The sequence below is a fragment of the Chelonoidis abingdonii genome, chromosome 6, assembly GCF_003597395.2.
Source record: "Chelonoidis abingdonii isolate Lonesome George chromosome 6, CheloAbing_2.0, whole genome shotgun sequence".
In the NCBI taxonomy this organism is placed as follows: domain Eukaryota; kingdom Metazoa; phylum Chordata; order Testudines; family Testudinidae; genus Chelonoidis; species Chelonoidis abingdonii.
This window is the reverse complement of record NC_133774.1, coordinates 27,362,155-27,377,001: the sequence shown is the minus strand read 5'-3', so window position 1 is coordinate 27,377,001 and position 14,847 is coordinate 27,362,155. Positions and strand designations below refer to the sequence as shown.

General features: G+C 45.4%; 1 protein-coding gene across 1 annotated transcript in view; it reads left to right on the top strand.

Moving 5' to 3' along the window:
- CPLANE1 (ciliogenesis and planar polarity effector complex subunit 1) overlaps positions 1-14,847 on the top strand; it is a 179,106-nt gene that overhangs the window by 157,466 nt on the left and 6,793 nt on the right. Inside the window, 4 exon segments of the mRNA XM_075066918.1 lie at positions 9,887-9,948; positions 10,415-10,570; positions 12,603-12,724; positions 13,087-13,170. Of these exon segments, the coding sequence (XP_074923019.1) occupies positions 9,887-9,948; positions 10,415-10,570; positions 12,603-12,724; positions 13,087-13,170 (424 nt within the window).

Sequence of the window (14,847 nt, the reverse complement as noted above, 5' to 3'; positions counted from 1 at the left end):
AAACTTCCCTCCCTCAAGATTTGAAAGTATCCTGGCTCCTGATTGGTTCTCTGGTCAGGTGACAGCCAGGCTACTGAACTTGTTAACCGTTTACAGTCAAAGAGATATCAAGTACTTCTGTGCTATTAGCTTTTCTTGTCTGTTTATGACACCCCTACTGGGTGCTTGTAAGCTATTAAGGGGGGCTACCTTAACTTTTACAATTTTAAATCCTAAACTTTCAGACTAAGCAAGATTTGACTCAAACAGCTTTTCTCACCCCACTGGATGTTGAAGGTAGGTTACAGTTGTTAATACACACACTGAATTTCCTTCTCAACTTGGGACCAGTTTCTTCAATTCAAAGTCTTTGTCTTCCTAGCGTTCTTTTTGCCTTCAGTGTAGGTGGGGGAGGAGAGAGGTGGTCTCATGATGCCGCTGTCCCTTCTACTCTCAATTCATGTCCCATGGAAGATACTGGCCCAGACATGTCCTAGTGGACATTGTTGAGATACAGAGTTGAGCAGTCCTCGCTGTGTGGTGCTTGCACAACTGAATCATAGCGTTAAGCAGTCTTCATTGTGTGATGAGTGTGCAACTGTCTCTTACAGCAGGCGTTCTCAACCACACAACATGCTATAAAAACTGCAGGGCCCGAGGCAGGGGATGGACAGACAGACTTGGGGCTCTCAGTTGGGGGCTGGGGTGGGCTCAGACATAGGTGCAGTTAGATTTCTGTTTTGGGTGGGCAGAGGCCAGCAGGGCTCAAGCCAGCTCTGCATGGCAGGGTTGAGGGAGGGAGTAGCACCTCTAAGCTCTGACTCATCTCAGCAAGCCACCCACCTGGTTGGGTTGTAGGGGTGGGGCAACCAAAAATTATAACTGAAAGGTAGGGGGCTCAGCTCAAAAAGTTTGAAAACAGCTCAGGGTGTAGGCAGGGATGGGAGTAGCTCAGGGTGCAGGGGGAGAGGTTTCTAGGGACTGTGTGCAGGGAGTGGGGTAGCTCAGGGATCAGGGAGTGGGGTAGCTATGGGCTGTGTGTAGGGCAGGGAGGTAGCAGCTAGGGGGCTGTGTGTGGGTAGGAAGTAGCTCAGGGAGGGGGGTAACTAGGGGCTGTGTGGGGGTGGTGGGGAAGCTCAGGCTGCAGGTGGGGGGTTTGCTAGGGGCTGCATGCTGGGAGGGCTTCCCTGCAGTCCCTGTTCCCTGAGGGCTCTGCCAGGCATGGAGCCAGGCCCCCTGGCCAGGCAGCTCTTACAGGCTATGTGAGCAAAGGGGGCTGGGCACTGAGAAGCAGCTTCAACCCCTCGCACCAGCAGCAGCAGGAGACAAGGGAACGTCATGGTGTCCTACTCCATGGCACCAGCTGCCCTGCAGTGTGCCCAGCTCTGGCTTCCTGCCTCCGACATGGCCAGAGGAGAGGAGAGGAGGAGGGGGAACGGGGGTGGGGAGAGGAGCTGCCCCGGGACTGCCCTTGTCTTGCACTATAGTTCGGGGGGGGGGGGGCGCAACCCCCTGTGTCCTCCCACCTCTGCCCATGAGCTCAGGGCTTCTGCCTTGTGGAGAGCACTGGGACTCTGGAATTCAGCCCTGCTGCTTCTGGGTTCAACCCTGCATGGGGCACTGAGGATCAGGGCTTTGCACTGGGGAGTGGGGCTTCAACCCCACAGTCCTGGTTTCAGCACTGCGGGAGGTGCTGGGGCTCAGGCTCTGGGTTTTAGCCAGGGGGCTGTGGAGCTCCTGTTGAGAACTGGTGTCTTACAGAATTGTAAATATCTTGTTTTATAATTCCCTTTCTGGTCAATGGTTTATGATGATCACTTAACACCCATTTGGGTTTGAGCCACCTCCTTTGTTGCCACTGGAGAACTAGCCGTAGGCGTCTCCTGGACACACAGCATATTTCGATAATAACCATATAGCAGAATATCATAATTCCATATACAATTATGATACACACATTTTGAAAGAACACTGAGTTTCAGCAGATCAGGACCGTTCATGCCTTGAATGAAATATCATAATCATATACAAATGATGAGTATGAGAGTTACAGGCAGTGGTGAGCTGAAGCTGGTTTGCAGGAACTGGTTGTTAAGTTTAGAACCAGTTGTTAGGGTTACCATATGTCCGTATTTTCCCAGACATGTCTTGCTTTTTGTTTCTCAAATCCCTGTCTGGGAGGAATTTCCAAAAAGCCGAACATGTCCAAGAAAATAGGGAGGCTGCAACTTACAACTCTGGCGATCTGCGGGGGCACAGAGGCGGCAGGCGGCATCTGAGCACCCAGCCGCCTCCTCCCAGGGCTCCAACTTTCCCACTGCTCTCCACTGCGGGGAAGCAACTTCCTACCCCCCCAGCTCCAGCTGCTGCTGCTGCACGGGGAAACACCTGCCCAGGGACACACGGGCTGGAGGTATGGGGGCTGCGCGGAAAACGGGGGGAGGTAGCTCTCGGGCAAAGGACGCTCAGCTCTTCAGCTACGCAGAGCTGAGGTGTCTCCGAGCCGCAGCAGCCGCTTAGAAAAATAGCTGGAGAAATAAATGGTAAGACTGTATCACCCAGCATTCTAAAGAGGATCTGTTCGTTACACTTTGTGAATAGGAAAAACATACCTTGTCTTTGAATTTTATTAACCAATGTAGTAGCTTTTAACACATCAGGAAGAAAGGCAATAACTTTTAAGACCAATTTGTCTAATAATGGAAATACTATGGTTTCTCACTGGCTAACTGTTAACATCATTTCTTTTGTTTACAGCCACTGGCAGTAGCTATATAATCCCTTACCCACAATGGTGTTCTGTAACATTTGCCATGGCTACTGTCTAAATTCTTCCCAAGCTTTTCATCATATCCACAGAACAGAGATTAAATTAATGTAACTGCTAGCTTCAGTTCATACTAGTGCTTGTAAAAACTGCTTCATCAAAGCACTTAGTTCAATTTTGCAACCTCATTCTGAGGGAGGCAGTCGGTGGCAGGATGTGGGGGCAGGGGGTTGGATGGGTGGGACAGGCTGTTTTGGGATGCAGAGCCTTCCCTACCTGGTCCCTGATACAATTTCGCAACCCTGATGTGCAGGGCTGGCTTTAGGAAGTGCAGGGCCCGATTTGAACAGTTTTGACGGGGCCCCAGCAGGGATGACTTAAAAAAAAAAACATGTAAAAAAACACTTGGGGCTTGTACTCACTGGGCAGTGCTCCAAGTCTTCAGTGGCACTTCAGCAGCGGATCCTTCACTCGCTCCGGGTCTTCGGCAGCACTGAAGGACCCGCCACTGAAGTGCTGCTGAAGACCTGGAGCGAATGAAGGACCTGCCGCCGAAGTGCGGCCAAAGACCCGGTAGGGTACCGGTTGTTAAGGTTTTGTCAGCTCATCACTGGTTACAGGGTGCTATTTTAAGATACAGTGTGTCCAAAGGACATAGGGACCACCATCCCCTATCTGCCATGTCGCATACTGTCACTTAGTCTTTCTTTATTTTATCCAGCTACTCACAGCAGGCTTCTAGTATTCCAAGTTAATACATTTCAGTTAGTACTAACTTGTTGACTCAGAATCACAGCTTTAAAATAAATAGATGCACCTGGTATTGTAAATATCCCCTTATGCTTACAAACCAATATAGAGTTACAAATTTGTCAAATTTTATCTATTTTCTTTCACTCTGAAATACATTTTTCAGTCACTCAGCCAGACTTTGGGGACATCATCATTGTCTCACCTAATGGGTATTTATAACCCAGAGATCAAACCTATGAAGTCAGTTTTTTATTAAGCTTTTTATAATTTACATAATCTGCTTTCTGCACATTATATGTACCACTAAATCCGCAGTAATTTAAAAATATGAGCGTAAACGTCTAAGAGATTATGGTGGCAATACTTCAGTGATTTTTTTTATGCTAACAATTTACGCAAGTATTTTTTCTTACAAAGGGTAGAAAATATGTCTTTTATAGGTACTCATGAGAGTAGGCCCCAGATTTTGGATTTATATTTAAAACATTTATTTTTTAACAAAACCTAGAATTTACTAAAAATTAAAATACTTTCTCTTAGAGTTTATAACTCAATCATTGCAGCATTGTGCTGCTGCACGAGAAATAGAAATAGAGTCTTAAGTAGTCTGCCCTTGTCCAAGCTGAATGAAGTGCAGCAAACAAACAAACAGCATAAATAATAAAAAATACAGTAAATTGTTCTTTCAGTTTTAATAATCTAAGGGGACTGTTAGTAACATAGGAATAGGAACTTATTCTTCTAAAAACTTTTTCTTCTAAAAACAAAGAGTGAACTGGTTTAAATAGTCATAGCTCCATTGACTTTATTTTCTACCACTTTAGAATCTGGCCCAAGATTTTTAATCTTTAAATTATTAAAACAGTTATGGCCTAATGCTCGCTTCATCTGCCCATCTGCCTATGGGTAGCAAGAGGAAGAAAAGAGTGGAAAAACAATTAAACTAGTGGACAGGTATAGTGAGTGATTACATATGACTACCATTTCTGCACCACAGTTTTAATTCTTTGCTGCAGACCAGGCTAGAGTTGTCTTTTCAGGGCTTTTTGGAAACCATTACACAGAGTTAAACACGTGACTATTAAATGCAAAAACCTGAATGTAAATATTAGTAACAGATTCCAGTCAGCTTCAAAGAGAGAGTACAACACGATTGCTTAGTAAAAAAAATGGTTACTAACCTTCCATAACTGTTGTTCTTCGAGAGGGGTTGCTTATGTCCACTCCATGTCAGGTGTGTGTGCACTGCATGTATAATTGACAGAGAATTTCCCCTCAGTGGTATCCATAGGGCCGGTTCTAGTGCCCTCTGGAGGCCTGTGCTCATGCACCATCGTGCCGCTGGCCCTGTGTCCTTCCAGTTCCTTCTTGTCATCAACTCCAACAGTGGAGTAGGAGGGCAGGTCATGGAATGGACATGAGCAACACATGTCGAAGACTTAGGGAAGGTTAGTAACTGTTTTTCCTTCAAGTGCTTGCTCATGTCCATTACTTGTCTGGTGACTCACAAGCAGTGCTTTTGGAGGTGGGCCAGGAGTTCACAGATGTGCCAGTTGCAACACAGCTCTTCCAAAACTGGCATCGTCCTGAGCCCATTGGGTAATTGCACAGGAAGATATGAACTGATGACCACGTTGCAGTCCTGAGTCAGTACCTGAGCAAGGAATGCTGCTGAGAATGCTTGTGCTTTTGTAGAATGGGCCTTTAGTGCAGCTGGGGGTGGTACCTTTGCCTGCTCATAGCAAGTCAGGATGCAGCAGTGATCCAGGATGAGATTCTCTGGGGTGACATAAGGAGCCCTTTCATTCTATCTGCTATAGCCTGAAAAGCTGTGTTGACTTGCAGAATGGCTTAGTCCTGTCAATATAAAAGTCCAGGGCCCTTCTAACATCCAAAGAATGAAGACACTTTCTTCATCCGTACTGTGTGCCTTTGGGAAGAACACAGGCAGAAAGATGTCTTCGTTGATATGAAACTGCGACACCACCTTTGGCAGGAAGGATGGTGAGGGCGCAGCTGGACCTTATCTTTGGGGTGGAGAGGAGAAGGATAAGGAGGACCTAAAGTCACAGCTTGAAGTTCTGAAACCCTTCTGGCAGGAAGTAATGAGAGGGTCAGCAGGGAGCAAGACACCATAGACTCAGAAGGGAGGCCTCTGAGTCTGGATAAGACCAGGTTTAAGTTCCAAGGAAGAATTGGGTCGTGAACTTATGGGTAGAGCCTTTCCAACCTTTTGAAGAACTGTCTTGATACCCAATCAGTGAAGACTGATCTGCCTTGGATCGGAGGTGGAATGCTGAGATGGCTGCCAAGTGGACCTTGAGTGATGACGATGATGATGGATTTTGGTGCTTCAGACCAAGTAAATGGTCTAAGATTGACTGCAGAGAAACTTGAGTCAGGGAAAGGCTCCGCTCGGCTGCCCAACAAGAGAAACATTTCCACTTGGTCAGATAGGTAGCTCTGCTAGAGGGTTTCCTGCTACCTAGCAAGACCAGTTGGATTTGTTCCGAGTAGGCCCTCTTGTCCAGATGTAGCAATGCAGCACCTTTGCTGTCAGGTTCAGGGAGGTGAGGTTTGGATGAAGAAGCTGTCCGCAATCTTGTGGGATTAGGTCCAACCTGAGTGGACGCATCCACGGGGCTTCAACTGCAAGATCTAGAATCATTCAGAACCAGTGTTGACGTGGCCATGCTGGAGCGATTACAATAAATCTCGCCTTGTCTCCTTTGATCTTCAGGAGGATCAGAGGGAAGGCGTATAGCAGGTTGTTGTTCCGTGATAGCAGGAAGGCATCAGACAGGGAGCCCTTGCCTTGACCGAGCCTCAAACAAAACCAATGGCATTTTCTGCTCTCTGCAGTGGCGAACAGGTCCACCTCAGCAGTCACCCATCTCTGGAAGATAAGGCCAGTGAGCTCCAGGTGGAGAGATTACTTGTGGTTAGAGGAAAAGGACCTGCTGAGGCGATCTGCTAACCCATTCTAAGATGCGATGCTTGCAGGTGAATGGACTGCTTCATGCCAAACTCCCAGAGTCTGAGGCTTCCTGGAAAAAGATCCCAGAGTTAGTTCCTCCTTGCTCGTTGACATAAAAAAACTGCCACTGTGTTATTCGTTGAGACCCGCACTGACTTGCAGAGTTGTGGAAGGAACGCCTCACAGACCAAGCATATTGCCCTGAGTTCTTTTACATTTATATGCTTTGAAAGCTCTCCCGGTGACCAGAGACCTTTGATCTTGATGTTGCCAATGTGGGCACCACGCCTCTGATCCGATGGCAAAGTCTTCATGAGCTGTGGGGTTGCAAAGGGTACCCGGGTCAGCACTGAGTCTGAATCTAACCACCACATCAGAAATGCCAGAACTGGTGATGGAATGGTTAGAATCAAGTCTAAACAATGTCTTCTCAGGGAGTAGACTGACATAAGCCACATTTGAAGTGACCTGAGGTGTAGTCAAGTGTACTGCACGACATGGGTACATGCCACCATGTGACCTAGAAGCTGTAGAGACACATGGGCGGTCATCAGTGGGCTAGCTGAGACTTGGGTGATTAGGTCTGCCATAGCTGTGAACCTGGTCTCCAGAAGGAAGGCCCGGGCCTGAGATGCATTGAATATTACCTATAAATTCTGTTTTCTGCACTCAGACTAACATGGACTTTTGTTCCTTTATTAAGAGTCCAAAAGCCTGACAGGTGGCTTATATGACGTTGATACTGTGCTGAACCTGAGCCCACAATTGGTCTTTTATCAACCAGTCATCTAGGTGTGGGTAAATCTGTATACCTCAGTGTCTGAGATAGGCTGCAACTGCTGCCATGCACTTCGTGAAAACTCAACAGGCCAAAGGGAAGCGCTGTAAATTGGTAATGACTCTGGCCCATCACGAATCTAAGTAATCTCCTGTGTCCACGGAAAATGAAGATGTGGCAATACGCATCTTTCAAATCAAGGGTGTGGTGTACCAGTTCCCTGGATTCAGGGAGGGACTGATGTAGACCATGCAGACCATTTGGAACCTCAGCTTCTTGAGATATTTGTTGAGTGTTGCAGGTCTAGGATGGGACAGAGCCCCCCTTTTGCCTTGGGAATTAAAGGAAAACCCCTTCCCTCTCAGTTCTGGAGGAACTATTTCCTCAGCCCCTGCCCACAGGAGGGTTTGCACCTCTTGGATGAGAAGTTGCTTGTAAGAAGGGTCCCTGAAAAGGGACAGGGAGTGGAGGTGAGGTGGAGGGATAGACAGAAACTAAAGGGTATGCCCCTTTGCTATGGTACTGAGTACCTACCAGTCCAATGTGATTGATGACCATGCAGGTAGATAGGGCAAAAGCTGGTCTGAAAATAAAGGGGACAATGGATCCGGAATAATGACTGCCTGTTCCCATTCATGAACTGGCTAGTGTCCTGCTGAGATGTGGAGGAAGAAGATTGGCCCTGATGGTGTCTGTAACCTTTTCCTTTCCTCCTGTAGGGCTCATGTCGGGGGGGGCACCCAAGAACCTGGGCAGTGGCTGTGGTATGAAGTGTTTCCTCAAAACTGATGGTATATAAAGGCCTAAGGATCATAGTGTAGCCCTAGAGTCCTTGAGGACATGCAGTTTGTGGTCTGCTCAGAAAACGGTATAAGATCTCCCTTTTGAGGGAGCTACACTAACTGCTGAATCTCATGAGAGAGCCCCAAAGATTGCAACCACGAGCTGCATCTCATTGTGACTGCTGACACTATTGTCCTGGCTGCTGAGTCTGTTGTATCTAAGGCGGCCTGGAGAGAGTTCCTAACCCCGACCTTCCCTTTGTCTATGATGACCAGAAACTCTTGCCTTGACTCCTGAGGCAGGGAATCCTTAAATTGTGTCACTGAGTCTCAAATATTAAATGCTTATCTCCCTAGCAGCTTAGCATTGAGCTGCTTAACATCTTTATTTTTGGGTGTGGTGCTTGTCTGGCCCTGTATGTCCCGCTCATTAGCCGTGCAAACCACCAAGGACCTCAGGGGGTGAGAACACATGTACTCAAATCCCTTGTTGGGAACGTAGTACTTTTTCTCCACCCTTCTGAATATTGGGGGCAGAGACAATTGGGTCTGCCAAAGTGCCTTCACCAACTTTACCACCCCATCATTTACTGGCAAGGACACTTTGCATTCAAAATGTCAAATAGGCTGTTCATGGGCTCCTTCAGTTTCTCTGCCTCCAGTCTCAGGTTGGTAGCAAATCTTTTAAGTAGCTCCTGGTGAGCACTAAAGTCACCTGGAGGCAGTGGGATCATGGGGCCCATAACCACCTCATCTGGGGATGAGGAGGAGAATGCCACCACTGCTGGAGGGACTGGATCTTCCACCTCTCTTGGGGTAGTCTCTACCGGCGGTACTGCCGAGGATTCAGAGCCATGGTCGGAGCCTGTGTCAGCCTCTAGAACCTGCTTAGCTGGGGCTGCAGCCCATCTTTGGGAGACCACGGATGACAGTGGCTGAGAGAATGGCCCGGATAATGCTGCGAACCCCCTTCCCTCCCTCTCCCCCCCCCCCNACCCCGGGTTCCAATATTGCCACTGAAGTGCCCAGTGCCCTGGAGGCCAAACTCCCATAGATAGCCCTGCACTGAAATCCGGTGCATAGGCAGGATGATGTCACCTCTTTTGTGGGGGAGCTGACTCATCTCCGGAGTTTGAAGATGACTCCATGTCCAAAGGCAAAGGAGGAGCCGTTGTCTTTCTCCTGCCAGCTGTGGTGAGGCCAGGGAGCAGTTCCGAGGTGCTAGGGAATGACATCGAGGTTACGGTGACTGGCGTCCTCTCTCTGGAGACTGACTCTGGGATACTAGTGCTGGGCAGATGGAGACCGGTGTCTTGACATCAGAGACCAGCGTGGAATAGACATGAGCACATACTCAAAGAAGAATTCACATTTAATACTGTGCACAATGTTTGTGGGTATATTTGGAATATTAAATAATTTTTAAAACAAAAGCTATTAGCTATTAATAGGCAGCAGGTTTAAAACTAACAAAAGGAAGTACTTCTTCACACAACACGTGTTCTGAAGGCCAAAAATATAACTAGGTTCAAAAAAGAATTAGATAAGTTCATGAAGGATAGGTCCACCAATGGCTATTAGCCAAGATAGTCAGAGATGTAACACCATGCACCAGATATCTGTAAACTTTCAACTGCTAGAAAATGAGACTGGACAATGGGATGGATCATTCCAAATTGCCCTGTTCATTCCCTCTGAAACTTCTGGCATTGGCCACTGTCATGTGCTAGATGGACCCTTTGTCTCACCCAGTATGGCTCTTCTTATGTTCATAGGTATTCTCAAAGATTTTTAGAAGGTGAACTAAAATGTATAGCAAGTTAAATGCTTGTTTTCATTTTCTTTTATAGCAATTTGGTGTCTCTGCAAAGGAAATCAAATTGAGCCAGAAAAAGAAGGATGAAAAAGATAAGTAAGTTACAGAGAATGTCATTTTGGGAGTTCTTATGTACTTTTACATTTAACCATTCTGCCCCAGTCTCAGTGCCTAGCTAATTATGTCTGTCTTAACTCTGGAGTTTCAGATATTAATAACTTTTGATGTAAAAATCACCAACAGTTTGTGTCAGAATTCTCATTAAATTGTCTTTGGGAGAAAGTTGAATATTTAACTTTTTCTGGTCTATATTTTTGTATTCTATTAACTATTTTTAATGTAATGTTTTGATTCATTCTATTGAAGTTGTTTATTGTAATGTACCTTAGATTTCTGCAGCTGAGTTCAGTGATTGCAGAAAGTTTTTCAGTAACCATCATAAAAGGATGTTACAAAAGTGAACTGAGGAATCCATAAAACAGCTCCAGTTAAAATAAATAACTTTCACTGAATGATATAATGAACTAATGTGTAACTTTTGCCTTACTCTTTTTCTCCAAAGAGCCCTGTTGTCTGAGCATCATAATCTTAGAGTCTCACAAGCGCTTTCCCTAATGAATGAGATGTTATCCGAGACAGTGCAGCTTCCTGCAAGTGAAAACAAAACAATGAGATCCCCTCGAGATTTCAGAAAGCAGTACCTCACATCTGCGAGAGGGTAACATATTTACAATTCAAACATACTTTGGTGTACAGGCCTCCCAAATGCACATCATTTGCTAGTTGAGATGACCACCTTGAATCCTGTGTGACATGGGTTAAATTCGAATGAGTTAAATGTAATGGCAGTGGGCAAAAGGGCTGGATCTCTCTAGCTGATGCTTCTCCTGGTGTGTGGAAGTCTCCAGCTAGCACACAGCTAGTATAGCTAGCTCCTACACCATCCCCCGGCAAGCACCAGAAAACAGGGCATTGAATGCTGCTGTTCTGGTATGGCTTGTGGATTTACCCCTTGGAGACTATAGCCAGATAACCAGCCCCAGAATCAGAGCTGCAATCAGCTCCTTCAAATCCACCCCAACTTGCCTGCATCCAGGAGATACCAAGCACAGCTGAGAATCTGGTGGTTCATGAGAGTCCATAAGCCCTGTAACATCTGGTAACAATCACCACTTTTTTTTTTTTTTTTAAAGTCCTAGACTAGTAAAAGCTGAACAACTTACCTTATCCTACTTGTAGTTGCATATGTAACACTTCTGCCATGTGGAATTGGCGGCAACAAGGTTGGATTCAATATCTAGGGGTTCCTTTTCAGCAATACAACACAGAACTGGCTCGAACCTCAATCCACGAATCTGGGAAAATTACATATCACCCCCTGGGTGCCTCTAAGAGGCAATACTTCCCCTTTTGCAAGCATAGAGTCTAAGTGTAGAAAAGAAAAATTTTAATAAAAAGGGGGAAAGAAACCTGTCATTAACTTAGGAAAATGCTGCAAGCAGGATTCATAAGCAAAAAAACATGAGTAAAACACCTTCCTCCGAGTAGGTTGGGCAGTGTCTTTTGCCTCAGGTTCTTAAGTCCAACAACTAAATGTTCCTTTAACATGCCCCTCGCTTCTCCTTCCACTGCACCCCACTCACAGTTGTTGTCCTTGGTCAGTGAATACCCAGAGGTGCATTCACATGAGTTCACCTCCCACCTGGTGCGGGGCGGGGGATGGGGGAGGAAGACATTTTCCTTGCTATCTGGCTGCTCAGCTGGCCACTCCATTAGCTGCACTGGCTGCCTGACTGGCCACTCTGCTTGTGCTGCCAGCCACTCATTGCTCCTCTGCTCCCTCTAGGATGTCTTGAGGTGCCACCACTTAACACAGCTTTCTGTTCTCAGGGGGGGAGTCTCATTGCCAGTGCAGGCTAGACAATTGCTTTCACCAAAGATGCTGTCTCATCACAGGTCAAATGTTTAGGCCTGGTTATTAGTGTTTTCAGCTCTACTGATACACAACAAAATAATCAGCTCTGTCATATACAGTGGAGAGAGAGACCAGTCAAATGATGGCTAGGATTCTTAGATGGCACCCACACCACCAGGTACAAACACCCATCCCCACCATCTCTTAACTCAACTGGGCTTTGGCCCCCTAGTCCCTTGCATAGCGAGTGCAGTTCAGTTGAGGTTGAGTCCCTCAATCAGGATATGCCAAGCACAGTTCTGCTATCCTTGATTCACACAAGGATAACAACACTTTATTACCACTGCACTCAATAACAGAATGATGTGTGACGCAACACCAGCCAAAAGTGATCTTTTGGGCAAAGCAGCCCCATGATGCTGCGCACATAAGCAGAGTAGGTGTATCTGTCTGTGCAAACAAGGTCGGTTCCTGAAGTTTTCTTCCCTAGCTCATCTGTAACTGTCAGGGGAGAGCTCATGCAGACCCTGCTTACACGTATATTGGTTTTCAGCAGAGCCTCCTGAATTTATACCCCATCTCCTTTTCTAGAAAGAGAGATTTTTCACAGAAGTGGCTTAGATCACCAAGATAACTCTTCTTTGTTTTGTACTTCACTGCTTATTGCCTTGTAGGAAATAATGATATTTCATTTAATGTTATAAATTATTAAATATCCTCCCCTAGATATTATTATTTCAAACATAGTCTGTTTTTATTGCAGTACATTTGTATTAATATAATTGTATGTTGCTAGCAGTGGTAAATATGTATTTTTTTCTTCCTGCTTTATAAGTTGTCCTGGTAGTCGAAGTCTATCAGCAAGTCAAGCTGAAAGGAGCAGAACTGCTGCCAAATCTGACTTTGGTCAAGCAAGATCCCATTCGACTCCACCTCAGGGTTTAGCTCAATCTGGGGGTAAGAATTGTAACTCTGCTTCCCCCCTCCCTCCCATTTGTACATGGAAGCTAACAAGCTTATGGTATAATGCAGGCCCAAGACTCAAGATCTGGATTGTTCTTTGAAGATGAGAATGTCATCATTATAATGACTTCAGCCTCTCAAATAGGATGTCAGTTATTTGACTGTTTCACATTTCATTTCTGTATTCATGATGGTCTTGATTGCGCAATTTGTCCAGAGCGCATAATAAAGGCTAGTGTAGAACCCAGGCAGCAGGCACTTACTTGACTCTCTCTCTTCCTTGTTGAGAACCATATGTATTGCACACAATACTAAAACTGCTTGCAGTAAAATTGGTTTGTACATGTTTTTTTTAGGAACTGCCACTGTGGTATTACAGAAGAATATATCCAAAGGGAGGATTAGAAATGCAAGACATTATCCTGTTAATTCTAGGCACGGTAAGCTATACAGAACAAAGAAATGGTGCTTTTCAGCTAAAAGTTTAATAGTGCTGTGTTTTAAAAGACCTAAAAAACCCTGATGTAAGTAACTATTTAAACAATAAGACAAAATTATTGCATTTCTGAATTATTGCTGCACATTTCAGGTGGTATTTTTACATGGCTTAGTATTCAAGACTAGAACTGGTTGAAGAATGGGGGGAAAGTCTCCCTCCCCTTTTTTTACTGACAAATTTTGAATTTTTAAATGTTTTGACATGTTGTACCAATGACTGAATGCCCTTTAACAGCCTGAAAAGTTCAGTAAGTGCCTTGAAATGCATTGTTTATCTCATTTCTATGAGATGGAATTTATGAATCATAGTAGGAAAATAGTTAAGCTCAAGTATTTATGAAGCAGTGTACAGGAGGCAGCACAAGAGAAAAGTAGCAATGAACTGGGTTCAATTCCCAGCTTTACTACAAATTAGCATTGCAACCTTGAGCAAGTCCTTTCCCCATTCTGTACCGCTGTTCCCCTCAATTATGGCATCTAGGTAGTACTGCAGTACAAACAGTAAATATAACTGTGATAGGAGAGTGGAAGCAGTCATAGGGTACTACTCATAGAAAATATTCAACTTTTTGTGCATTTGTTTTGCAGAAAATGGCAAAACTTTAGAAAAAATGCCTTATTCCAGATCTGTTTTGTCGCTGTGCATTTGGAACCCATTGTTCTGCCTCTTTTCTTGTGTACCAATATCCAGACTCCAGCCCTCCATGTTTGCTATGGCAGTGGCACACACTCCTCAGTGATTAAAATGAGTTCGAGAGCACCTGTGGTACATCTGCAGAGCTATTCTTAATCAAAATTCAGATTCTAAAATAGACTGGAATTCCAAATGTTTAGAGCAGGAGAAGGAATCCAGACAATCCAGGAAGTTTTTGGAAAGTGTAGGGGACAATTTCCTGGTGCAAGTGCTGGAGGAACCAACTAGAGGCAGAGCTCTTCTTGACCTGCTGCTTACAGACTAGGAAGAATTAGTAGGGGAAGCAAAAGTGGATGGGAACCTGGGAGGCAGTGACCATGAGATGGTCAAGTTCAGAATCCTGACACAAGGAAGAAAGGAGAGCAGCAGAATACGAATCCTGGACTTCAGAAAAGCAGACTTTGACTCCCTCAGGGGAACTGATGGGCAGGATCCCCTGGGAGAATAACATGAGGGGGAAAGGAGTCCAGGAGAGCTGGCAGTATTTTAAAGAATCCTTATTGAGGTTGCAGGAACAAACCATCCCGCTGTGTGGAAAGAATAATAAATGTGGCAGGTGACCAGCTTGGCTTAACAGTGAAATCCTTGCTGATCTTAAACACAAAAAAGAAGCTTACAAGAAGTGGAAGATTGGACAGATGACCAGAGAGGAGTGTAAAAATATAGCTCAGGCTTGCAGGAGTGAAATCAGGAAGGCCAAATCACACTTGGACTGCAACTAGCAAGGGATACTAAGAGTAACAAGGGGTTTCTTTGGGTATGTTAACAACATGAAGAAAAGTCAAGGAAAGTGTGGGCCCCTTACTGAATGAGGGAGGCAACCTAGTGACAGAGGATGTAGAAAAAGCTAATGTACTAAATCCTTTTTTTGCTTCTGTCTTCATGAACAAGGTCAGCTCCCAAACTACTGCACTGGGCAGCACAG